This window comes from Phyllostomus hastatus, unplaced genomic scaffold, assembly GCF_019186645.2.
Source record: "Phyllostomus hastatus isolate PE091 unplaced genomic scaffold, TTU_PhHast_1.1 phas_scaffold_78, whole genome shotgun sequence".
Lineage (NCBI taxonomy): Eukaryota > Metazoa > Chordata > Mammalia > Chiroptera > Phyllostomidae > Phyllostomus > Phyllostomus hastatus.
The window spans coordinates 58,491,651-58,519,531 of NW_025334041.1; the positions used below are offsets into that span (position 1 = coordinate 58,491,651).

Sequence of the window (27,881 nt, forward strand, 5' to 3'; positions counted from 1 at the left end):
TAATATATTAGAGCCATCAGAATAGAGGTTGATGACAGAGCAGAGACAGTAAAAAAAAAGAATATTCATATTCATAAGAATTTATATACAAATCATGGTGGGGAAGGGAGGAAATAGTTGATAAATGATTCGGGAACAAGACTTTGGGGGAAATAGTCTTACGCCATATGCCAAAATATAAATTAGATTGACTAAATGTAAAACTGTAAATAAGTAAAAAGTTAACAATCTAAAAGTAAATAAAAATGTGCTGTAAATTTTTGTAAGCATAATACCAAAACTGAGAAACTTAGAACCTTTTAGTTTTTGGTCATTTAAATATTAAAACCTTGAAATAAACAAACTTAAATTTTTTAATTATAAGATTGGGTCTTACATCTTTTAGAGTATGTTGAAATACAGAATAAAATTATCCCAGGGTTCTGTTCAAACTTTAACTGGAGTTGGCTGGACAGTAGGGAGATAGGGAGAAAGTGATGTGGGATGGGCAGGGAACATGTTGAATGGTAGAACAAGATTTTATCTGGCTTGGGATTACTGCAGCCCTCGAAGTGCCATCCTATTATAAGGGGTGTTAAAATATAATGGGAGGGAAAAGAGCATGGAAAAGATCTGGCCAGGATATTACAATTGAATGTACTCCCAGGTAGTAAGTAGACCACTGATATCTAATACATTAGAATTTCTACATGAGTTTCTTTCTCATGCATGTTTATCTCTCCAAATTGTTTTTTTGTTTGTTTGTTTGTTTGTTTTATTTTGCTTTCTCCAAATTCTGTGAGAAAGCAGTAAAGTTCATAGGTAATGTTTTGTAGACTATTTTTCATAGGAAAGTTTTCCTGACAGTTCTCATTAGAAAGAGAAGACAAGCAGTAGTAATGTTTCTGCAAGGACAAAGGACTCAGGGCAATTTAATGATTTCCTCCTCAGTATGGTTTTTTTGGGGGCTGGAGATGGAAATAAGCAGTAAGCAATAGAATTGTTAGGTCAGAGTTGCATGCATTTGGACTTTTAATAGATATTGCTCAACTGCTCTCAGTAGAGATGATACCCATCTGTGGATCCCAGTAATATCAGAGACTGTATTCCTCCCCACGCTTTGACCAACACACTGTGAGACACATTTTGATCTTTTTTAGTCTGATCAAACATCTTGATGAAATCTTAATTCACATTTAGCGATTGTTTCTAAGGTTGAGCATTGTTTTACCTGTTTTAACATTCACCTGAATTTCCTATTCTGGGAATCAGAGAACACCTTAGAGCTGAAACAGAACTTTGAGTTAAAGTTCCAGCTGCTCAGTCTACAAATGAGGAATCTGTTTGGTTGTGGTTATTTAGCTAGTTTTTCACTGAAGCAGGGCCAAACACACCAGGGCTCTCATTTATTGCAAAAGCTCTTTGGGTGACAGTAAGACAGGATCTTTAAAGGTCTCTGTGGCAGACCAGGGTTTGTTTCTAGAACTAGAAAGTGTGGAAAATTACAGTTTAGTGTTACAATGCCTTGATTGTAAGGCCAAGTGCTTTTACCCACGTTGAACTTCAGGTACCTCATCTGTGAAATGAAATTAATATTAATTTTTTTTGCCAGGGTTTCAAGGATCAGGGTTAATGTGTATGAAGTAGCCGATACAAGTAGGCCAACCACTGTTAATCACCATCCTCACATTTGTGCATTTTGTTATCTGATTTGCCTACTCATTTCTAAGCTCCAAGGGATACTTAACAGCTATAAAAAGGAAGAACCCTTACCCTTTGCCACAACGAGGATGGACTTGAGGATTAGTATGCCAAGCGAATAAGCCAGTCAGGGAAAGACAAATACCATATGATCTCATATGTGGGATCTAAGAACAAAATAAAGTGATGAACAAAATAGAACAAGAGTCGTGGATATGTGGAACAGACTGACAGATCTCAGAGAGGAGGGTGGGGTTAGGTAAAAGAAGGTGAAGAGATTAGCCAAATAACATACATGCATAGCCCATGGACACAGACAATAGGGTGGTGAAGGCCAAGGGAAGGGAGGCAGGGGCTGGGTGGAGGTGGGCAAAGGGTGGAGGAAATGTGGGACAACTATAATAGTGTCAACAATAAAAAAAAGAAGTAAAACATCACACCCCTACTGACTCCCAGAGACCTGAGAAGAAAGCTTATCCACTTTGTCACTCTGCTTTTTAGGGTTTGTGTTCTAGAAAGTTCCCTCTTTGAGATTTCTAGGAAACATTAAACAGTTCTAGATTACAAAAGGAAAGAGTCTGTGTGCTGACCAGGCTTTGACCCACTCTCAAGTAGGAAGGAGAAATGGGAAGGGAATTACTGAAAACATTATTTTTTTTAAAGATTTTCATTTATTTATTTTTAGAGAGGGAAGAGAGAGAGAAAGAAAGAGAGAGAGAGAGAGAGCGAGCGAGAGAGAAACATCAATGTGCAGTTGGTGGGGGCCGTGGCCTTCAACACAGGCATGTGCCCTGACTGGGAATCGAACCTGTGATGCTTTGGTTCGCAGCCTGTGCTCAATTCACTAAGCTACGCCAGCCAGGGAGAAAACATTATTTTTAACACACAGCCCAGATGATCACCCCAGGTGTTTTTAGCATGGCCAAGACTGAAGGATTTTCTTAAGTGAGTGTTATTTCACCACTATTATTCATGTTAATCATCACTGTGCTTAACCCTTCCTGTATTTTGAAAGAGAATGGATGAAATGCAGAACTGGGTCCAAGGACAAAGGCTACCACAGCCTTCCCTTCCCAGATGCCATGGAAGGCCCTCTCTCCTTTCCTGTAAGGTCTGAGCAGCCATTTTCTTTGTTATTTTGGATATCTCCCACAGATGAAGAGCTGAAGAGACATCTGTAGTAATTTCTTTTTCACCTCTGGTTACCCACTCACCCTGCTATTGCCTGTCCAGGTCTTAGTTAAAATAAAGTGACAATTCTAACAATTCTGAAAAATGAAGGAGAAAGAATTCTTAAGGGCCACTGTTCTACTTTAAGTTCTAGTGTTTTTTTCAAGTGCGCTCTCTGACCATCTTTACATGACCCCTTGGATGCCTGTTGGAAATGCAGTTTCTTAGCCTCCCCTCCCCAATAAACTTTCTGAATCAGAATTTCTGGGGGTAGATCCCAGGAATACCCATTTTCAACAAGCAGTTTCAGGAGTACATTGAAGTTGGGAACCACTGTAATTCTGTACTAGTTTATTATTTCTCCTGTTTCCCCTTATCTTTCCTTTTTCTTTCCTCATTCCTGCTTTCCTCTTTGCTCCTTTCTTTCTCCTCCTTAATGCTAAGGGTTCAGAATAACCTGTTGAACAGTGATACCTGGAACACAATAAATTTAAGTCCCCTGGAAACTCAGCTAGGAGGGAAAAAGAAAAAATATGTAATTCTTACTGCCTTACCTGTCCCCATTAAAGAACTGTTTATACAGAGCTAGTCTCTCTGAGCACCAGTTTTGGGAAGTGGGTCATTCTTTCAAGTACACAGAGGCATAACATTCACAGCTGGTCTTTCAGTGTAAGAGATGGACCTTGGGGATTCGAAATGTTTTTTAGAGAAATGTCACTGGCATGATATCCCAGGGTAGTCAGCCACCACCAGCCTCAGAATCAGACACTGGCCTGGGTACCTTGCTGGAGGGCTCAAAGTGGTCAGTAGGACAGGAAATACTGGGGTGGGGGAAGAGTGGGTGCAAAGGGAGTACCTGTATGGAGTTTGGGACAGGTGCCACCAGGGTCCTGAACCTCTCTGCTTTTTGTCTTCACAGCCAATGAAAGAAGAGATCAAGATGAGTGCAGAGGTGAGTTCTTTAAAAATGCCAGTTTAAGGAATGCTTTTCTTGCAAAGTTCCGCATTTCTTTTTCACAGAGCATCTTCTCTCCCTACAGAGCTTTCAGAAACATGAGCACAAACTTGAAAACATTTCCCCTTTAACCTGCCAACATGTACCTGGCTCTGGGTGATATGGGAAGAATTAGGCCTCTAACCTTATCTGTGTCTTTCCTTCTTCACTTAGATAATGATTTATCTACCACAATTAAACCTGAAATAACGCTCATGGGCTGGGGATGGCACGGACAGTGGCATATGGAAGGCACTGGGCCCAGAACCCTGCTTTTTGTTGTTCTGGGGACACTTGCTTCTGCTTCATAGAACCTTTCTCTATATCATCTTCTTGGTGGTCTCACTTCCACTGTACCTGTTCCTTGATCCAATGGGATGTCTAGGAGAAAGAGATGGCTTCCTTCACCTCTTTCATAAGAGTGTCAGCCTCTTTTCTTGCAGACCCACTAAATGCCTTCTTAGGTCTTACTGGCTAGCATTAGGTCACATTCCCATTCCTGGACCAATTACTGTTTCAGAGGAACTAGTATTTTGCCAATTGACTTACACTAATCAGGCCCATCCTGCCTCAGCTTACCCCTCTATCGCGGGTCTGGATATAGGAAAAAGAAGGAAAGATGGACAGGGGGAATTGATACATTAGATTCACTCCAAGACATTTCTGGTGAAAGTGTACCCCTCTTTATGCTCTGAGTTGCATACTCTGCTGCCTATTCAGACCTTGCACTGACTCCCTAATTACCCCCTTTACCAGCTGCATTGTTTACCTCATTTCTGCTAGCTCTTTCTCATTAGTATTTCAATAGTTTTTTTTCCCCCCAGAAAACAACACATGGCATCTTCTCAGGCCTTGTAATCCTATTTTTCTCACCCTCTGCAGAGGTAGCTCCTTGAAAGAGATGTCTGCAGCTAATTTCTCCATTTTCTCCTCTCCTCAAGTCATTCTTAACTTGCTGCAGTCTGGCTTTGGCCCCTAATAAAATTCATCTTAAATGTGTATATATTTTTAAATTTAGTTTTATAATAATATAAATACACATACCTAGTAGAACTTAAAAACTGAAAAACATGGTAAACATTCAAAAGTAAGCCCTCCTACTACCTCATCCCTCCAGGAGCGTACTTCTGTTAACTACTTTCTAGTGCTTCTGAACAAATGTTCATGTCTTAGAATTTCGGAAGGAAGAGTATAAACTTTGCATTAGTATTAAGCTTATACAACCTGGCTCAGTAACAGTTTCATCAGTCATTAGTTACCCTTTCTGTCCTATAATTTTGACCTTTTCTTTATTGATGGCTTTTTCCTCTGTATCTTTCAAAAACATTCCCAGACCTTGGGCCTCCATTTAAATATTCTCTCTTCTCTTCTGCCTTAAACACTCATATTTGTGTGTGTGCATGCCTGTTACCACCCACTCACTTCCTTTTTATATTTAATCCCATTGCAGTCTGACTTGGTTCTCATTGTTCCACTAGAACTTCTCAGTTGAGGGTCACCAGTGGCATCCATCCATATTGTTAAATTTAGTGGAAACCTTTTCCTTGAAGCATTTCACACTATTAAGCTTCTGAAAGTGTCCATGACAGCAGGGTTTCTACTTGTCCCTCTAGTGACTTCTCAGACTTTCTTTGTTTCCTCTTTTCTCTGCTTCTTAAATATTTGTTTCCTAGGGTGCTTCTTACCCTGCCCACTGTCTTTGGGAACTCAGCTGATCCTATAGCTTTTATTTGTCAGTTGTATGTTTAGGGTATCCCAAATGAATCTGTTTAACCAGGTTTTTTTTTTCTCTCTTCATCTCTAGATCTATACATCTAGAAGCCTGGATTGCTCATGTTCACTTAAAGGTTTCACAGGCCCCCCAACTCATTATAATCTAAGTTGGACTTGCTGTTTTACATGTGCCCCAAATATGTTTGTTCTCATTGGGCCATCTCAGGGAAGGGCACCACTGCCCTCTATTTACCTGACCTAAAAGCCAAATGCCACACCCCCCCCACACACACTTCTTTCTCACACTCCATGGTGTAAATCTTGTTATTTCTTTGATTCAGTCAATCACCAGAATTTAAGTAACAACATACTATGCCATACTGCAGATTTGGCTTTGTGGATGTAATGGTAAAATCTCTCTTTCTATATCATGTATCTACTATCTATCTATATCTATAAATATCTAGATCTATAGATATAGATAGACATGGTATTTATACCCATGAAACTTACTGAACCAATGAGACCATATCTTTCAAATACATCTGTTTCTTACTTTACTTTCTGCTTACTCATTACTTCCCTAATTCTTTTTACTTTTACTTCCCTAATTCTGTACTTACTTTATTTGTCTTACCATCCTCTATGTCAATCTCTTTCTGTTTTTGAGTGCAAAGGAATACACACAAAGTCTCCAATTTGGGACACATCGTATTTCTAAATCTGTGCAAGCCAGTTCTCTTATACCTATTTTCTTATTCCTTTCTCATTATCAGCTCCCAAAGCCAGCTGTTCTCATGTAGTAAATGTTTACCTTTTTGTTTGCATATATTCATGAAAATATATTATTGTTTTTATACATATACTTTTTATATTCACATACAGTAAAACTGACTTTCTATGGTTTATAGTTCTGTGAGTTAAAATACATGCATGATTTTTTGTATTCCTATCAGTATAACAGAATTCAGATCCTCCAAAACATTCCCTTCTGTTGCCCCTTTGTTGTCACAGCCTTTCTGATCCCTAACCCTTGGCAACCACTGTATGATAATTCTTTAATTTAAATAATTGTATTCTGTTACAGTTTATATGTTATTCTCTTTAATTTTTCTATTTAGCACTGTGTTTTTATGCTATAACATGGTTAATCTACTGACCAGTGCCCCATGATGTGTATTCATTTAATCCTGACAAAATGCCTGTTATAAAGATGCTGTAACTACCTCTATTTCACAAATGAGGAAAATGATGTTTAAGTAAATTGTTCTAAGTCGCAGGATGTTAGGGGCAGAATGTGGAATCAAGTTCTGATGTTTCCGACTTGATGAATGTCTTTTTGTTGTTTATATTCAGCTAATCCTGTTCATCCTTAAAATGTCATTCTACTGTATGAAACATTTCTTAGAGCTTTCTTGCTGGGAGTAACACCTCCCTGTTATGAATGCCTATTAACCTTGTATCCTTTTTTTTTTTTCATTACCCTCCATTCCCTAACTTTGAGTATAGCTCTCTTTGTGCCTTGTTCATTTTAATATCCCCATGGCATCTAGCACAGTGCCTCATCTAGCACAGTGCCTCACACATAGTTTGTTTTCACTAAGTAATAGTTGACTAAATGTTAGGATAATTCAGAAGCTGTTTAGTGATCCTATAATGCAACTCAGAGCTTGAGTGAGTCAGTGAAAGCTAGAGGAAGGAATTATGAAATTTTCAAGGACAACTTGAGAGGGGAACAGTGGAGTAGGATCACTAGCCACAACCTGGCATTTATATCAGGAGATGTTTGTTAAATGCATGAATGACTTCCAGAATTTTAAACATTTCAACCTGGATCACTGGTAGAGTTTGTGCAGCACCTAGCCTTTGCCTAGAAGTTCAGAGAACAACCACTCAGGTGGCCACCCAGGTCAGTGTAAGATGGCCAGGTAAAATTTTAAGTTCGCATTTCTTTTTGGAACTGGAGCTTGTTGGAGTCTTTAGCATAAATGTGGTAATGGAAACCTCAATAATAAGGGATTCCCCCCCAACCTCCCCCACCCTGGGAAGATCAAACAGCAGAGGGACATGGATGGAGCTTTGGGAAATAGGGACAGGATGGAGAAGGAAAATAGTGACATGTGAAAAGAAAACCTCACTATGAGGTGACGGAAGACAAGAAAGGAGTGAATTTATAGAAGGTCCAAGAGGAACGGTGATATGAGAGATCCTCTAGGTCAGGGTGTCAAACTCATTTTCATCGGGGCCCGCCACATCAGCCTTGCAGTTGCTTTCAAAAGGCTCAATGTAATTTTAGGACTGTAAAAATAACTACTCCTTAACTGTTAAGGAGTTGAAATTACATTCGGTCCTTTGAAGGCAACAATGAGGCTGATGTGGCCCCTAGTGAAAATGAGTTTGACACCCCTGCTCTAGATTTTTCCTCCTTGAACAATTTCAGTAGCTGTAACTAACCCTGCTCAACACACAAACATGGCTGAGAGATCCTGGCATTGAAACATCTAAAGGTTTGCAAGTGGGAACAAACCAGAGAAGGTGAGAATGGAAAAGGGCTGAGACGAACCATAGATAGGGCTGAGGGAGCTCATGACAGGGCTAAGCCCAGAGAGGGGAAGGAAACCAGTTGTGGCTGGTTCTCTTTTCAGCTTGGAGGAGCAAAGAGATTTGGTGGGCATTACTGCAGGAGCACACAGTGTGAGTTATGGCTGAGCTCAGAGACCTGGACTAGGAGAAGGCACAGAGGAGAGGCTATGGTTGTTGGGCAGCTGGCATTCCAGCCAGAGAAACAAAGACAAAGAACCCTCCTACCTTGTAGCCCCTCAGAAGTCACCTCACTTCATCCTTGGTGTTGGGTTGTGGAGCACATTATTTGCAAATCCAAGAACTGGTACTATAGAATCACCTTTATCCAAGATCATAGGGTGTACTCTGAGACTGGTTCTGGGGTCAGGGTACAGGGTACACCCCTGAACGTTTCAGGTCACCATTAACGGGAGGGAAAAAACAACAAAGAAGTGGGCTGGTTTCCCCAGCTGAACCCACTCCCACACATCATGGCTACACTGACACACACACTGACAGAGGTGTCTGGTTAAAGGGGACAGCTATGGGATTTCACAGAGCTAAAAAATTTGTGACTTATTGCAAACTAAAAACCAACTGGAAAGTAAGAGAAAGAAAGAAGCCATCAAATACCATGAATAACCAAGATAGTGAGGCAGTTAAGAAGTAAGATGAAAAATCACCAGAAAAAATACTTAACATGGAAATATGTGATATAAATGACAGAGAATTTAAGAACCTGAAAATACTCCATGAGATGCAAGAAAATACACAGGCAATATAATGTGCTCAGAAAACAAATCAATGAACAAAATGAGTACTTTACCAAGGAGATTGAAACTTTAAAAAAAGAACCAAACAGAAATTCTGGAAATGAAGAACTTAATAAAACAGATCAAGAGTGAAGTAGAGCTGACGAGATGAAGGAAAGGATTAGTGATATTGCAGATAAAGGTTTAGAAATGATGTAGAGGGAAGACGAGAGAGACTCGAGCATAAAAAAAGAAAATGAAAGAACTCTATAAGAACTCTCTGGCTCAGTCAGAAGGAGGAATATAAAAATAATAGGCATATCGGAAAAAAGAAGAGAAGAAATAGGGAATGAAGAGCCTATTCAAACAAATAGTGGATGAGAACTTTGTAAACCAATGGAAAGAGCTAGATCCTCATATCCAAGAAGCAAACAGAACACATAGTTACCTCAGTCCAAACAGATGTTTTCCAGGGCATAATGTCTTAAAACTGCCACAGGTAAATTACACAAAAAGAATTCTCAAATTGGCTAGGGAAGAAAAGAAAGTAACCTATAAAGGAAAGCCCATTATGCTATCATTGGGCTTCTTTGAAGAAACTCTACAAGCCAGAAGAGAATTGAAACAAATATTCAAACTGTGAAGAGAGAGAAATAACCAGCCAAGAATAATATACTTAGCAAAGTGCAATGGCTGGTGAGGCTCAGTGGATAGAGTGCCAACCTGCAAACTGAAAGGTCGCTGGTTTGATTCCCAATCAGGGCAGATGCCTGGGTTGCCAGCCAGTTCCCCAGTTGGGGGCATAGGAGAGGCAGCCAATCGATGTATGTCTTGCACATCGTTGTTTCTCTCCCTCCTTTACTCCCTTCCTCTCTAAATAATAAATAAAATATTAGAAAAAATTTATTCAGCAAAGTTATCTGGTGGCTATAAAGAAAGAATAAACACTTTTCCAGACATACAGAAGCTGAGGGAATTTATCACCAGAAAACCTTTGGGACAACATGCAGTGTAATAACATCAGCATCAGATAGACACCAGAAGGAGAAGAGATACATTATGCAAGTGATCAACAACTTTTTTGAAGAAGTAATGACTGAAAACTTTCCTAACTTGGTGAAGGAAAGAGGTACACATGTTTAGGAAGCACAGAGTGGCCCAAACAGGATGAATCCAAAGAAGCATGCACCAAGACACATAATAATTAGAATGGTAAAAGTTAAAGACAAAGACAGAATCTTACAAGCCACAAGAGAAAACAGTAACCAAGGGAGCTCCCACAGTACTGTCAGCTGATTTCTTAACAGAATCATTTCAGACCAGAAGAGATTAGCATGAAATATTCAACATGATGTAAAGCAAGGACCTACAACTAAGACTACTTTACCCAGGAAGGCAATTATTTCTACCTGAAGAAGAAATAAAGAGCTTCCCAGAAAAGAAAAGGTTAAAGGAGTTTATTACCACCAAACCATTACTACAAGAAATGTTAAAGGGCCTGCTTTAAGAAATGGTAGGAAAAAAAAAAAAAAACGAGGAATATAGTTAAAAGGAGTAAAATGGCAGTAAATGTGCACATATCAATAATCACTTTAAGTGTAAATGACTTAAATGCTACAATAAATAGAAATAGGTTTGCTGAATGGATAAAAAGGAAAGGCCCATTCATATGCTGTCTATAACAGACCCAGCTGAGAATGAAAGGTACACACAAACTAAAAGTAAAGGGATGGAAAAAGATATTTCTTCAAATGGAAATGAAAAAAATAGCTGGGATAGAGTTACTTATATCTGACAAAATAAACTTGAAACAAAGGCTATAGTAGGAAACCAACAAGGATACTACATAATGGTAAAGGGAGCAATCCAACAAGAAAATACAGCCCTTGTAAACATTTATGCATCCAATATATGAGCACCTAAATTAGTAAAGCAAATCTTGATGGACAGAAAGGAAGAGAAGTCAGCAATACAATCATAGTAGGGGATTTTAACACCCTATTGGTATCAGTGGACAGATCTTAAAGAAAAAGGTGCCCTTAAAGTACTCATGAGATCAGATGGATTTAATCGATAACTTCAGAGCGTTTTCTTCCAAAATAGGAGAATGTACAGTAGTTTCAAGTGCATGTGGGACAATTTCTACGGTAGACCACATATTAGGACACAAAACAAGTTTCAGTTTGTTTAAGAAAATTAAAATCATATCAAACATTTTCTCTGACCATAGTAGTATGAAACTAGAAATCAATCCCAAGAAAAAACACTGAAAATCCCACAAAGGGGAAATAACATTGTATGGGTTATCAGTGAGATTAGAGAATAAATCAAAGGATACCTTGAAATAAATGAAAATGAGAATACAACAACAGTAAAAGGGAGATTTATAATATTTCAAGAAACCAGAAAAATCTCTAGTTAGTGAAATGACATATTGGCAATATTACACAAAAGATAATCTCAGTGTATACAATAAGATTAATTAAGTGAGTTGAAAAAATTTTTCTAGCCAACTACTCAGACCTTCACTGTAATCATTGTGGGGTGGGAGACTGTATATGAATTGTGCCCATCTAAAAAGAAAAAGATATTTAAGCACATCTTAATTTCATTGACCCCTCTGTAGATAAACTTGAGAAATAATAATATTGAGGTTAAAGCAAGGGCTAGGATTCATTTGAATAATATATTCTAAAATATTCTATAAGACCTGGTTCATTGTATCAGAGAATCAAAATGTGTATATAAAGTGTGCCCAGTACATAAAAAGCCCCAAAGTACTTTGGAAAAAAGTACTGTTTTCTGAATAATTATATTGTTTCTTCATAAAAGAATATGTGGCATGCCAACAATAAAATCAGCTTTCAAATATTACAAAAAAAGATACCAGAAAAATCTCAAATAAACAATCTACTTTACACTTAAAGGAACTGGAAAAAAGAACAACAAACAAGCCAAAAGTGAGTAGAAGGAGCGATGTAATAAATATCAGAGTGCAGAATTGAGAGGGAGAAGGTAGGGGGAGAGCGAGGGAGAGGGAGAGAGAGGGAGAAGAACACCCAAATAAAATCAGAAATGAAAGAGAAGTAAGAACTGACACCAAAGAAATATGAAGCATTGTAAGAAAATACTATAAAACTACTTTACAACAAATTGGAGAATCCAGGAGCAATGCATACGTTCTTCAAAAAAAAAAAATAAATAAAAAACACGGTCTTCTAAAATAGAATTGGGTAGAATCAGAGAATCTGAGTAGACAGATTACAACTAGTGAAATTAAAGCAGTAATCAAAAATTTCCACAAACAAAAGTCTTGAACCAGATGGCTTCACAGGTGAGTTTTACCAAACATTCAAAAAAGAACTAACACCAGTCTGTCAAACTATTACAAAAATTTCAAAAGAAGAGAAGAATCCTCACTCATTTCATGAGGCCAGCATTATCCCAATTTCAAAACCAAATAAAGACACTACAAAGAAAGCAAATTATAGGCCAATATCCCTTATGAACATAGACACTAAATTGCTCAACAAAATATTAGTAAACTGAATCCAGCAATACATTGAAGAGGTCATATGCTATGATGAAGTAGGATTTATTTCAGTGAGGGAAGGTTGGTACAGTATCTGCAAATCAGTAAATGTGACACACTACATTAAAAGAATGAAGGATACTTCTGGCTAAGATGGAGGCATAGATAGATACAGTTTGCCTTCTCGCACAACGAAAAGAAGGACGACAACAACAAATTTAAAAACAAAAAACAACCAGAACTCCCAGAAAATTGAACCGTATGGAAGTCTAATAACCAAGGAGTTAAAGAAGAAACATTCATTCAGATTGGTAGGAGGGGCAGAGACGGACAGCAGGGGTGGAGAGGATCTACCGCAAGGGGGCAGCTGGAGGACCAGGGTGGGCAAGGCGGTGGTGGATGGGGCAAGATGGTGGCTAGTGGAGTGGGCAGTCCCACATTTGCATGATAAACTGGGAGGAACAACTGGACAGTGAAACAGGCCATGCAAACCTGGGTTCCAATGTAAGGAAATAAATCCTCAAAACCTCTGACTGAAAAAATCTGTGGGAGTTGAAGCATCAGGAGAAACTCCCAGTCTCACCAGAGAGTTTGTTACAGAGACCCACAGGGCCCTGGAACATGTACACAAAACCACCCACCTGGGAATCAGAACCAGAAGGGCCCAATTTGCTTGTGGGTAGTGGAGGACGTTACTGAAAGTATGCTGAGAGCTGAGCAAGCAGCATTATTCCCTCTCAGACCCCTCCGCCACATACAGAGTTGCAATGCAGCAAGGTGGGTTGCCTCATGCTGGTGAATACTTTAGACTCTGCTCTTTACCACATAACAGGCGTGCCTGGACAAAAAATAATGGCCCAAGGGAAAGAACATATCAAAGCTCCAGGAAAAATACAATTAGCAATGAAGATATAGCCAAACTATCAGATGCAGACTTCAAAACATTGGTAATCAGGATACTCAGAAAAATGGTTGAGTATGGTGGTAAAATAGAAGAAAAAGTGAAGGTTATGGAAAGTGAAATAAAGGAAAATATGCAGGGAGCCAACAGTGACAGGAAGGAAACTGGGACTCAAATCGATGGTTTGCAGCAGAAGGAAGAAATAAACGTTTAACCAGAACAAAATGAAGAAACAAGATTTCAAAAAACTGAGTAGAGGCTTAGGAATCTCAGGGACAGCTTTAACCATTCTAACATCCAAATCATAGGGGTGCCAGAAGAAGGAGAGGAAGAGGAAGAAACTGAAAGCTTATTTGAAAAAATAATGAAGGTGAGCATCCCCAATCTGACAAAGGAAACAGACCTCTATGAAGTCCAGGAAGCTCAGAGAGTCCCAAAAAAGTTGGATCCAAGGAAGTGCACACCAAGATACATCATAATTATATTACCCAAGATTAAAGATAAGGAGAGAATCTTAAAAGCATCAGAAAAGGAGACGGTTACTTAAAAGGAGTTTCCATAAGGCTATCAGCTGATTTCTCAAAAGAAACCTTACAGACAAGATGGGACTGGAAAGAAGTATTCCAAGTCATGAAAGACAAGGACCTACATCCAAGATTACTCTATCCAGCAAAGCTGTCATTTAGAATGGAAGAGCAGATAAAGTGCTTTCCAGATAAGGTCAAGTTAAACAATTCATCATCACCAAACCTTTATTGTATGAAAGGCTAAAGGGACCTATCTAAGAAAAAGTAGAACAAAATAACAGTAAAATGACAACAAACTGACAACTATCAACAATGGAACCTAAAACAAAACAAAACAAAATGAACTAACCAAACAACTAGAACAAGAATAGATTCACAGAAATAGAGATCTTATGAAAGGTTAGCAGTGGGGAAGGGGAGGGGGAGAAATTGGGGGGAAAAAGTACAGGGAATAAGAAGCATAATTGATTGGAACAAAATAGACAGGCGGAGGTTAAGTATAGTATGGGAAATGGAGAAGCCAAAGAACTTATATGTATGACACATGGACATGAAGTAAGGTGGGGGAATGATGGTGGGAGGTGGTTACAGGGTGGAGGGGAATAAAGGGGAGAAAAACATGGGGCAACTGTAATAACATAATCAATAAAATATATTTTTAAAAAACATAGGATAAACCTGGCTGGTGTAGCTCAGTGAATTGAGCATGGGCCTAAAAACGAAAGGGTTGCTGGTTCGATTTCTAGTCAGGGCACATGCCTAGAAATATACAATGGATTTAAGATAGTGTATTCAATAAATGGACAGATACATGCAAAAAAATGAAAATAGTCCATTTCTTTACACCCTTCACAATGATCAGTTCAAAATGGATTAAAGACTCTAATGTTAGACTCAAAACCACAAAAATCTATGACATTTTTCATAGCAGTATTTATTCCGATATATCTTCTGAGGCAGGGAAAGAAAATAAATAACTAGGACTACATCAAAATGAAAAGACATTCTACTGAATGAGATACCATTTTTCTGACATATCTAGTAAGAACTTAATATCTGAAGTTTATAAGGAACTTAAAAATGTCAAATCAAAACAAAAAATCCAATTAAGGAATGGCCAGAGGACCTGGATAGATGCTTCTCTCAAGAGTACATGCAGATGGCCAATAGACATACGGAAGAATGCTCAATATAATTATTTAAGAGAGAAATGCAAACTGAAAAAAATGATATATCAACTTACACCTGTCAGAATGGCTTTCAGTAAATCAACAAACAACATGTGCTGGCAAAGATGTGGAGAAAAGGGAACCCTTGTGCACTGTTTGTGGAAATGCAGATTGGTGTAGCCAGTGTGGAAAACAGTATGGAGTTACCTCAAAAATGAAAAATGGAACTGCATTATAACCCAACAGTTTTTCACTCTGGAAATATATCCAAGAAATCTCAAAAACACTAATTTGAAATAATATATACACCCTTAGGGTTACTGCAGCATTATTTACAATAGCCATGTTTAGGAAGTAACCCAAGTACCTGTCGGTAGATGAGTGGATAAAAATGATGTGGTGTATTTACACAATGGAATACTACTGAGTTGTAAAAAAAAGAAGGAAATCTTACCTTTGCAACAGCATGGATATACCTGGAGAGTATTATGCTAAGAAAAATATGCCAGTCAGAAAAAGACAAGTACCATATGATTTCACTTACATGTGCAATCTAATTAAAAATCTAGAGAGGACAGACTGTCAGCTCTCAGAGGGGAAGGGGGTTGTGGGGTGGATGAAAAGATTAAGCAAAGAAAAGACTCGGACTAAGTCAGCAGTAGCATGATTGCAGAGAGAATTTGGTGAGTGGAGTTAGAAGAGGGTAAATGAAGGATTAATGGTGGTGGAAGAAGATGACTTGTGCTAAACACAATACAGTATATAGATCATTTATTGTAGAATTGTTTATTTTTGTGTATGGTGTAATTTGCTGATCTAGTTTCATTTTTTTGCCTATACCTGTTCAGTTTTCTCAACACCATTTATTGAAGAGACTGTCTTTACTCCATTGTATGCTCTTGCCTTCTAAGGCAAATAATACTTGACTGTAAGGTGTGGGTTTGTTTCTGGGCTTTCAGTTCAGTTCCATTGATCTTTGTGCTTGTTCTTATGACAGTGTCATGCTGTTTTGATTACAGTGGCCTTGGAATTTAGTTTAATACCAGGTATTGTGATGACCTCCAATTTTGTTCTTTCTCAGGATTGCTGAGGGTATTCATTATTGTTTCTGGTTCCATGTACAATTTTGGTAACTTTTCTAAATATGTGAAATATATCATTGCTTTTTTATTAGGAATTGCATTGAATGTATAGGTTGCTTTAAGTATTATATATATTTTAATGATGTTATTTCTTTAAATCCATGAACACAGTATTTGCTTCCACTTACTTGTATCTTTCTCAATTTATATGGAATGTCCTATAATTTTCCCAGAACAGGTTCTTTACCTTTTTGGTTAAATGCATTTATAGTTACCTTTTCTTATGTTGTAATAATAAATGTGATTGGTTTTAGATTCTCTTTTTGATAGCTCATTATTGGTATATAAAAATGATAGCGATTTGTGGACTTAAATTTTGTATCTTGCTAATTTCCCAAATTTGCTTATTAGATCTAGTAGGGTTTTGGTGGATTGTTTGGGTTTTCTACATAAAATATAATGTCACCAGTGAATAGTGACAGTTTTACTTTCTTCTTTGCTGTTAGAATGCCTTTTATTTCTTCTTTTTGTCCAGTTGTTATGGCGAAGACTGCCAGTACTATGTTGAATAAGAGTGGTGAAAGCAGAGAACCCTGTCTTGTCCCTGAGCTTCAGGGAAATACTTTTAGTTTTGCTTATTAAGTATGATGTTGGCTGTGGGTTTGTTCATATGTGGCCTTTATTATGTAAAGTATATTCCTTCTATTCCCACCTTACTGAGAGTTTTTATTGTTAATGTGTGCTAGATTTTTGTGAGTGCTTTTCCTGCATCTAGATATACTGTGACAGGACATAGCTGAGCCGTAGCTATTCTTAAGTAGGAGCTGACCAGCAGCCGTTCCCAGGCAGCAGCCGTCATCTTAAGGTCGTACACTAACCCCCGTTTTAGCAGCTGTGCTCCTTTCTCCTCCTCCTTCTCCCTGTGTAACAAGCATATAAAGGAAACTCCAGCTTGAGCTCATTGCTCAGAATTTGGGATTCCCCTCTGAGCCCGCGCGCATAATAAAGGATTGTGCTCCGCAATCTCTCCCGCATGTGAGTTATTTTCCGCAACATATGATCATTTGATTTTTTTTATTGTTGATCAAATACAGTTGTCTTTATTTTCGCACAACCACGTCCCCCCACCAAACCTGCCTCCCACCCTTGCCCCTTTTGCCTTTACTCATCTGTCTTTATATAATGTTCCTTGATGACCTTCCCCTTTTTCACCTGTTATCCTCCCCCCGCCCTCTGGTTACTGTCAGTTTATTCTTTATGTCAGTGTCTCTGGATATGTTTTGCTTGCTTGTTTATTTTGTTGATTAGGTTCCCTGTATTGGTAAGATCATGTGGTATTTTTCTTCCTGGCTTATTGCATTTAGCCTAATGCTCTCCAGATCCATCCATGTTGTTGCAAAGGGTAGGAGCTCCAACTTTGTTTCTGCTGCTTGGTATTCCATGTGTAAATGTAGCAGTTTTTTTGATCCACATTTATGGATGGGCACTTAGGTTGCTCCCAACACTTGGCAATTGTAAACAGCGCTTCTATGAACATTGGGGTGTATAGGTTCTTTTGAAATGGTGTTTCAGGATCCTTAGGGTAATATCACAGCATTGCTGGGTCAAAAGGCAGTTCCTTTTTTAGTTTTCTGAGGAAATTACATACTGTTTTGCACAGTGTGTCATGGCTGGATCAATAAAGTCCTGAGGGAAGGCGAGAGGGGATTAAGAAATAAAGAGGCAAAGTTAAAGTGGGGTCAGGTGGAGTCCCTTCTCTGGGATGCAGAGGAGGGAACCATTTATTGATAAATTCAGGCTTTATTTATTGAGCAAGCTTTGAAGCAGAGCATGAGAAAGACAAAACACAAGGCTAGGTACATTTCATTTTTCTAAGGACATTGCCTGCCCTTTCTTGGTACAGTGATGTGGCAAGCGGCCAAACTCATTTTTTTCTTGCAACAATCAATCTTCTGCAGCCTAGGGCAGCTGGATGCCTGCATTCCAACTCTCTTAGCACACATTATTCTTTTTGGCTCTCCACACAGTGGCTGTACCAGTCTGCATTCCCACCAACAATGTACTAGAGTTCCCTATCACCACAACCTCACCAGCACTTGTTTTTGTTGATTTGTTTGTGATGGCCATTCTGAACAGTGTGACGGGGTTTCTCATTGTGATTTTAATTAGCATCTCTCTGATGGCTAGTGATGCTGAGCAGAGCCACTGCATCTTTATTCCCCCAGTGACTTCAAGCCTTCAGGTCTCCCAGGTGTGTGACTGGCTTCCCTGCTCTGGGAGAGTAGGGGGGCTGTGAAGTTATAGTCCCTGATCCAGCTCTCCTCCAGAGCTCCTGCTGCAGCTGCTGTGTCCAGAGCCAGGTGCCAGGCTGGGGACTATATAGCAGCTGTGATCCCTGTGCAGATCCCAGGAACCTTACTGTCCCTCCGCAATCTTCTTACCATCTGTTTTTCAATGTCTTCAGCAATCTTTGGCTTCTAAACTACAATATGCTAGGATTCTGTTGGCTGTTCACTCTGTTTTTCAGATCAGCCAGGTGTCCCAGTTGGGTGCATGAGCAAGAAGGTTCAGCTCCCCTCTACCTTGCTGCCATCTTCAGAAAGCCGTTTTTTCTTCATTCAGTTTTGGAAGATTATATTTTTCTAGAAATTTGTCTTTTCCCCCCATATTTCAAATATCTTGGCATAATAGTTGATCATAGTAATTTCTTACAATCCTTTGTATTTCTGTAGTATCAGTTGTAATCTCTCCTCTTTCATTTCTGATTGTGTTTATTTGGGTCCTCTCTCTTCTTGATGAGTTGATTTTGTTTATCTTTTCAAAAAAGGAGTTCTTGGATTTATTGATCCTTTGGATTATTCTTTTAGTCTCTATGTCATTTAATTCTGCTCTGATCTTGGTTATTTATTTCCTTGTACTTGCTCTGGGTTTGTTGTTGTTACTCCAGTTCTTTTACATGTAGGTCAGGTTGTTTATTTGAAATGTTTCTATCTTTTTGAGGTAGGCCGGTATCGCTATGAACTTCCCTCTCCGGACTGGTTTCTCTGTGTCATAAGTTTTGGGCTGTTGTGTGTTCATTTTCATTTGTTTCCAAAAGATTTCAGATTTCTTCATTGATCTCATTATTCACATGTTCATTGTTTAGTAGCATGCTATTCATTCTCCATGAGTTTGGGTGCTTTTGGGTTTTTTTCTTGAGGTTATTTTCTAGTTTCAGGCCCTTGTAGTCCAGGAAATGCATGATACGATTTCAGTTTTCTTGAATTTGTTGAGGCTTGTTTTGTGTCTTGTCATGTAGTCTTTCTTTGAAAATGTTCCATGTGCATTTGAAAAGCATGTGTATCTTCTTTGGGTTGAAATGTTATATATAGATAGATATAGATGTAAAAAATATATCTATATCTACCTATATCTGTATAGATATAAAAGGTATATATCTATATATGGATAGATATATATCTACATCTATATATCTATATCTATTTATCTATCTATCTATATATAGAAATATATACAAGTTAAGTCCATTTGATCTAGGGCATTGTTTAATGTCACAATATTCTTGTTCATATTTTGTTTGGAAGTTCTAACCATTTTTGAAAGTACAGTCTTAAAATCCCCCAGTATTAGTATTTGCTGGCTATATGTTTCTCATAGTCTTCCAAGATTTTTCCTATATTTGGATGCTCCTTTGTAGGGTGGATATATGTTTGTAATGCTTATATCTTCTTGATGGATACTTCCCTTGAGTACTGTGAAGAGTCTTTCTGTGTCTCTTTTTATGGCCTTTGTTTTGAAGTCTATTTTGTCTCATAAAAGTTTTGCTACTCTGGCTTTTTTTCCCTTTCCATTTGTTTGGAAAGGAAAAAATATTTTTTCCATCCCTTCACTTTCAGTCTTTGTATGTGTTTTATTGTGAGGTGGGTCTCCTGTAGGCAGCATATATGTGGGTCATGTTTTCTTATCCATTCATCTACCTTATCTTTTGATTGGAACATGGAATCCGTTAACATTTAAGGTTATTATTGATAGGTACTTACTCATTGCCATTTTACCCCCTTTCTACTGTGTTCTTTTCTCTCTCACTCTTTTTCTTCCTCTTCTTAGAGCAGTCCGTTTAGCATATCTTGTATTGCTGGTTTAGTGGAGGTGTATTCTTTCAGCCTTCTTTTGTCTGGGAAACTCCATATTTTGCCTTCTGTTTAAATGAGAGCCTTGCTGGGTAGAGTAATGGTTGCAGGACACTCCTTTTCATTACTTGGAATATTTTTAGCCATTCCCTCCTGGCCTGTATTGTGTCTGTTGAGAAATTAGCTGCTAGCCTTATTGGAGCTCCCTTGTGTGTTACTTCTTGTTTCTCCCTTACTGCTTTTAAGATTCTCTCTTTGTCTATAAAACTGGACATTTTAATTATGATGTCTTGGAGTAGGCGTCTTTAGGTTCATCTTAATTGGGACACTCTGTGCTTCCTGAACCAGGTGTCTTTTCTCCTCTCCAAGTTCAGGAAGTTTTCTGTTAATATTTTTTCCAACAAGGTTTTTATCCATTGCTCCTTTCCTTCTCTGGTATTCCTATGATTCGAATGTTGTTGCTTTTCATGTTGTCTTGCAGTTCCTTTAAGCTATCTTCATATTTTTTTAGTCTTTTTCCTACAGCTGCTCTATCAGGGTATTTCTTTCCACCTTGTCTTCCAGCTCAGTAATTCAGTCCTTTGCTTCATCGAGCCTCCATGTAATTCTTCCTAGTGTTTTTTTTTTTAATTTTTTAATTTCAGAAATTGTATTCTTTATTTCTACCTGGTTCTTGTTTATAATTTCTATTTCCATTCTCATACTGTTGTAGTTTTCACTACAGTTCCTGTAGTTGTCTGTGACTTTCTCGAGCATCCTTATATCCATTCTTTTGAATTGTGTATGTGATAATTAGCTTGCCTCCATTTTATTTAGCTCTTTTAGTTGGGAGTCTTTAATTCCTTTGGATTATAGGTTCTTTTTTTGTCTTCCTTTTTTAGATGACTCTTTTTGTTTGTTTCTGTCATTCTTGATTATCTGTCTTGCTAGCTGCCTTTGTAGGGTGAACTTCTATGATAAGAGGTCTATGGGATTCAGTGGTGTGGTCTCTGATCTCCCTGTCTGGATGTTCTAGGGTTGCCCTCTCCTCCATTTGTGTGGGCTCTCTTGTTGGTGTAGTTGGGATTTTACCTCTTGGTGGTTCCTTTATTGGTCAGTTCTTTCCTCCAGCAGATTTACTGGTTGTCACAACTCCATGTTGTGGCAGGATGAAAGTGAAATGGAATAAGACAGTGGAAGAGTATTCTAGGGGATTTAAAATGCCAAGCTGTAGAGAACAGATAGTCGAACCTTTGGAGAAGTATAGCTATAATTGTGATTTTTCACAGTATTAGCCACTTATTATAAAAGGTGAAAAAGATAATATTCTTATTAGAGAGGTGAAAGAATGTGAGCTGAATCCAAAAAAAAGAGTGCTTGTTCGAGGTTAGATGGTGAGATGTAGCGAGAGTAAGAGATAGAAACTAGGCATAGTGTGCAAGAGAATAAAGTTAACCTCAACAGTGATAAAGCTCAGGAAGGTAGTGGAGTGGGTCAAGACCGGTGGAGGGGTGCTGTGTAGGATCACAATAATATGGAACAACAATTATTTATGATAATACAGAAACAACAATAATATGTTAAGACATATATGATCTAAATAAAAAGAATAGAAAGCAAAATACCAAGAGTAGTGTGTTATTGGAATACGAGTGAACTGAGGGAAGAAAAATTAAAATACAATGTGAAAGAGAGAACAAAAGAAACTGGTCAAATAATGCAATTAAGCAAACGAACAAAATGAAGAAACCTAAACGGAAAGAAGATAAATAAATAATAAAATAAAATAATACAAATAATAAAAAAAAATTAATAAAAATAAAAAATAAAATGCAAGTTCTTTAGGATAGCAAAGTGAAATTTGTCTGTTTTCCAGTTTGCACTAGTTGTCTGCTCTCCCTCTGGATCTGTTTTTGTTTCTTTTGTCCTTTCACAGGTCTGGGTCTTATTGTCTCACTTTTGGGAGAAAAAAAAGGCCTCCCTCTGACTTTAAACCCATTCTGCTGGTCTTCCTGGATGCTGCAAGCTGAGGGCGGTTGGGGTTTGTATTTTTCCTTTTGGATGGTTTTGCAAGGAGGAGGGCTAGGTTTGTGCTAAAAATATCACTGGTGCTCAGCCTCCAATCTAAGCCTTCAGAGCTCTGCATGGCTCCCACTATCCATCTGCACCAGGCTGGCACCTTGAATCCATTACATTGTGCCACCTGTGAGGTACACTGATTAGGAGCAACTCGCACCCCTCCTCATCCCTCTTTTGTGGCCTGGGTACTGTGCACTCTCAAATTCCCTTCAGGGAAGTTTTGTTCCCCTATTAAGTCTCTCTGGGTATTGCTAACTCTGTGAGCTCTTGCTGTCCTCCTCTGATCAGTCCGTGGGGTGCCCCTCCTCCTCCCTCTTTGCTGGCCCAGCTACTGCACTGGAGAAGTCCTTGCACAAAGGCTGAGCACTGTTGTTGTTGTTGTTGTTGTTGTTGTTGTTGTTGTTTTTTGTTTTTTGTGTTTTTTTTGAGTGTTTGAATGAGTTTCCCTTGGTTGCACGCTGCTGTTCTTAACAAGCGCCTGGCTTTTCACACAGCTCAACTCTCTGAACAGTCCTGAAACTCTGGTTAATGGTCAGTCATGGCCCAACTCTTCTCGCATCTCCAGGTGTCTCCCTGCTTCCCGATTTCTCTGGTACTGTCCCAGCCAGCGACCACAATCCAAGCTGGGGAACAACCCTGCTGTGTGTCTCCCACTGTGTCCTTCTTCCCCCGGCAACTTCAAACATCCAGGTCTCTTCTAGATGGAGCTGACTTTCCTGCTCTTGGAGGGGAAGGAGATGTGAAGTTACATTCTCTGACCTAGCTCTCCTCCAAAGCTCCTATGGCAGCCATGGTCCTTGGCCCAGGGCCCGGGACAGCAGCAGTCAGGGTCCCAGGCACAGAGCCTGGAACCTTTCCTTCTGCCTAGGCAATCTCTTTACCCTCTGTTTTTAAAGTCCTCTGTAATCTTTGGTTTCCAAACTTCATATAAGTTGTGATTCTGTTTGCTGTTCACTCTGTTCTTCAGAAGTTGAGCTAGGTGTTCCAGTTGGGTGCATGAGCAAGAGGGTTGAGCTCCTACCTACCTCACTGTGCCATCTTCCCAAACCTCAATGCTGCTCATATTTTTGATCATCTTTTTCTTAGATAAGTCCCTTTAACTTTTCATATAATAATGGCTTGAGATGATAACTCATCTCAACCTTTAACTTGATCTTATCTAAGAAGTGTCCTGGACACCAGCCCACAGTGTCCGCGGCATTATGGATGAGATAGGAGACAAATTTACATAGTCTACCCAGTCCTGTGGAGGAAAAGGGATGGCACGGCTACCCTCTCAAGGGGAGAGTGCCTCAGAGTGGCCTGGCTACTCTCTCAAGAGGAGAGAGCGCCAATCCTTGCCTTCACAGGTTTTTATTGGCTTTTAATTTGCACAGGAATATAGGTAAAGTTCATTAATCATTGTTAGGCAGTAAGGATCAAACAATAGACAGCATACAAAGAAATACAAGGGCTTATTCTGAGTCAGCATCTGTTAGCTAAAGTTCTACAAAACTTTGGGAAACAAACTCATTTCCTGTTTGGGCCTTTATCATTTAATTAAATGCATTCTTAGCAAAGCAGGTTTCACAGGAGTTTATGTATTCTTTCTCAGGCCTGATCACCCGAGGAACCTGCCCTTTCCAGCACAGGGCTGCACTGCCCTCTGTCATTGTTTCAGGATTAAGTCAGGCAGAGGAAGCAAGGCAGCCAAGAGATTAGGATACTTCTAGCAGACAGAATGAGGACTCAGGCTTTGTCAAAGCTGAGGGGTAAGGGTCCATTACCTCCTTTTGCTCTAGCCCCCCAAGTCCTTCCTTGGGGGCCTCCCACGTGATCATGCCTATCTTAGGTCATCCCCCCTTAGGGAATCTTACCCATCATTGGCTAACTGATCAAGCATTGGGGGCCAGTTATGGCAAAAGGAGCAGAAGCTGCACTTCTGCTTGGGAGATGAGCTTTGTCTCCTTAGTGGCTTATGGTCCGAAGGTCCGCTCACTCAGCCTTAGCCATGGGAGGGGTTACAGCTCCTAAAACCAGGCAGGGCGTCTCCCAACAGGAAGCACTTTTTCTTCCTTTTCATTCTTAATGATCGCTTTGCTGGATAGATTAATCTTGGATGTTGGTCCTTGCCTTTCATGACTTAGAATACTTCTTTCTAGCCCCTTCTTGCCTGCAAGGTTTCTTTTGAGAAATCAACTAACAGTCTTATGGGAACTCCTTTGTAGGTAATGTCTCCTTTTGTCTTGCTGCTTTTAAGATTCTCTCTTTATCTTTAATCTTGGGTAATGTAATTATGATGTGTCTTGGTGTGTGCTTCTGTGGACCCAACCTCTTTGGGACTCTCTGAGCTTCTAGGACTTCCTGGAAGTCTTTTTCATTTTCTAGATTGGGAAAGTTCTTCATTATTTTTTGAAATGAGTTTTCCATTTCTTGCTCTTCTTTTCCTCTTAGCACCCCTATGATTAGATTGTGAGAATGGTTAAAGTTGTCCCCAAGACTCCTAAGGCTCTCCTCATTTTTTTTGAATTTTTATGTCTTCATTATGTGCTAGTTGAGTGTTTATTTCTTCCTTGTGTTTCAAATTGTTCATCTGAGTCCCATTGTCCATCCCTTCACTCTTGGTTTCTTGTATATTTTTATTTCACTTTGCATAGCCTTCACTTCTTCCTTTATTTTGCAGCTGTACTCTGTGATCTCTGCGAGCATCCTGATTACCAGAGTTTTGAACTCTGCATCTTATAGGTTGGCTGTCTCCTCATTACTTCGTTCTGTTTTTGGAGTTTTGATCTGTGTTTTCATTTGGGTGATATTTCTTTGTTTCAGCACACACATTATGTTGCAAGCGGTGGAGCCTTAGATATTTGGCAGGAGTGGGCAACCCACTTCAGTGCATTGTGGTACAGTATGTGTGGGAGGAGTCAGAGAAGGAAGAATGCCACTTTCTTGGCTCTTGCCCAACTTTCAGTTACTGCCTACTACCCTGCTTTCCAAAAGTGAATTGTGTCCTTTGAGTTGCTACCTTGGTGCTGATTCCCAGGTGGGTGGGCTTGTGTACATTCTACAACCCCATGGGCCCCTCCAATGGACCCACCTTTGAGACTGGCAGTTTCTCCTGCCCTACAACCCCCACAGGTTTTTAAAGCCAGAAATTTTGAAGCTTGCTTTCCCTAGGCTGGAACCCTGGGTTGCGTGGTCTGTCTTGCTCCCCAGCTGTTCTTCCTGGCTTAATGACACATGAATGTGGGACTGCCCTGTTAGTCAGCTGCCACTTTGCCCACATGGTCCTTGCCTATCTTCTCAACCCTGGCTGCTTGTCTCTGCTCCTCCTACCAGTGTTAGTGAACGTTTCTTCTGTAACTCCTTGATTGTCAGACTTCATTGCAGCTGGATTTTCTGGCAGTTCTGGTTGTTATTCCTGTTTTGGTCGTGAGAGTAAGTGAACAATATCTACCTTCGCCTCCTTCTTGGTTGGAACCCTCAAAGTGTTATCCTTTGGTTTCTGATTTCACTCCTTTCTCTTTTTTTGATGACCGTATTTAAAGATTTGTCCATCTTTTTTTCTTTTCAAAGAACCAGCTCTTGATTTCATTGATCTTTTAAAATTTTTATTTATTTATTTCAGTTTCTATATCACTTATATCCACTCTGATGTTTATTATTTCCCTCTTTCTACTTACTCTGGGCTTCATTTATTATTGCTCTTTTAGTTCTTTTCAGGTGTAAGATTATGTTATTCATTTTTCTTGCTTCTTGAGGGAGGCCTGTAATGCTATGAACTTCTTTTATGGCAGCTTTTCCTGTGAGCCATAGATTTTGGATTGTTGTGTGTTCACTTTCATCTGTTTCCAGGTAATTTTTATTCTTTCCTTGATCTCATGGATAACACATTCATTGTTTAATATCATACTATTTAGCTCCCATGTGTTTGAAATTTTTTGTCATTTTTATTGCAGCTGATTTCTACTTTCATATCTTTGTGATTCAAGAAGATGCTTGATGTGATTTTAATCTTAACTGAATTTTTTGACTTTTCTTGTGTCCTAGCCTTTGGTCCTTCTTAGAGAATGTTCTTTGTACACTTGAGAAGAATATATATTGTTCTGCTTTTGGGTGAAATATTCTGTAATTAAGTAAATTAATCTGATCTATTGTGTCTTTTAAGGGCCCTGTGTCCTTGTTAATATTTTTTCTGGATGATCTATCCATTGATGACATTGGGGTGTAAAAATCCCCTACTATGTCTATATTTCTATCCTTCTCCTCCTTAAAGTTCCCCAAGATTTTCATAATATATTAAGTCGCTCCTATATTGAGTTTACAAGGTTTATATCCTCTTGTTGGATTGATCCCTTTATTATTATGTAGTGAACTTTGTCTCTGGTTATGGACTTTTTTGAAGTCTGTTTTGTCAGATATAGGTGTTGGTACCCCAGCTTGTTGTTTTGTTTTTATTCCATGGAATATTTCCTTCCATCAGTCAGTGTCAGTGTCTTTTATAAACAGCATGTATATGGGTCATCTTTTTTTTATTCATTCAGTTCCTTTGTATTTTTATTGGAGCATTGAATTCATTTACATTTAAGGTTATTATTGCTAGGTACTTAATTATTGCCATTTTTTATACTGTGTTCCTTTCTCTACTTCTTACTTTTTTTAAAGCTCTTTAAAACTTTTTGCAATACTGGTTTGGTGGTAATTAATTTTTTTAGCCTTTTTTTAAATGATAGCTTTGCTGTGTAGAGTAGCCTTTGTTTCATGTTCTTGTTTTTTATTATTTTGAATATTTAATGTCAGGCCCTTATGGCTTAAAATGTTTTTATTGAGAAATCAGCTGACAGCCTTATGGGAAACTTCCTTGTAGGTAACTTCCTGTCTTTCTAGCTGCCTTTAAGATTCTCTCTCCATCTTTAACCTTTGCCATTTTAATTATGATGTGTGTTTGTGTGGTTCTATTTGGGTTCATCCTTTTTTTTTTAAGATTTCTTTTTATTTATTTATTTTTAGAGAGGGAAGGGAGGGAGAAAGAGAGAGAGAGAGAGAAACATCAATGTGTGGTGGCTGGGGGTCATGGCCTGCAACCCAGGCATGTACCCTGACTGGGAATTGAACCTGCGACACTTTGGTTCGCAGCCCGCGCTCAATCCACTGAGCTACGCCAGCCAGGGCTCATCTTTTTTTTTATTGTTGTGCAATTACAGTTGTCCCCATTTTCCCTCCATTACTCTCTCCCGCCCTACCCACCCCACCTCCCACATTCAGTCCTCCCCCTCCACTGTCTTTGTCCCTGGGTCCTTCATACATATTCTTTGATGACCATTTCCCTTCTTGGACCTGTTATCCCCCTCCGTGCTCCCCTGTGGTTACTGTCAGCTTGTTCTTTGTTGCCATGTCTCTGGTTGTATTTTGCTCACGTGTTTGTTTTGTTGATTTGGAACTCTCTGTGCTTCCTGAAATTGGTTGACTTTTTCTTCACCAGGTTAGGAAAATTTTCTGCCATTATTTCTTCAAACAGGTTCTTTATCCTTTGCTCACATTCTTATATTTCTGGTTACCCTATGATGTGGGTGTTGTTTTGCTTGTCCCAGAGATCTTTTTGACTTTCCTCATTTCTCTCAGTTTCTTATTATTT

General features: G+C 39.0%; 1 protein-coding gene across 4 annotated transcripts in view; it reads left to right on the top strand.

Moving 5' to 3' along the window:
• BLVRA (biliverdin reductase A) overlaps window positions 1–27,881 on the top strand; it is a 162,991-nt gene that overhangs the window by 37,790 nt on the left and 97,320 nt on the right. For 2 of the 4 annotated variants that reach the window (XM_045827548.1, XM_045827549.1), the window contains exons 2-3: window positions 3,770–3,802; window positions 5,649–5,691. Coding sequence is in view for 2 of the 4 variants with exons in the window: in XM_045827547.1 (XP_045683503.1) it covers window positions 3,773–3,802 (30 nt within the window). In the remaining 2 variants the exon portion in view is untranslated. The remainder of the gene's footprint in view (window positions 1–3,769; window positions 3,803–5,648; window positions 5,692–27,881) is intronic. The other 2 variants (XM_045827547.1, XM_045827546.1) reach the window with 1 other exon arrangement.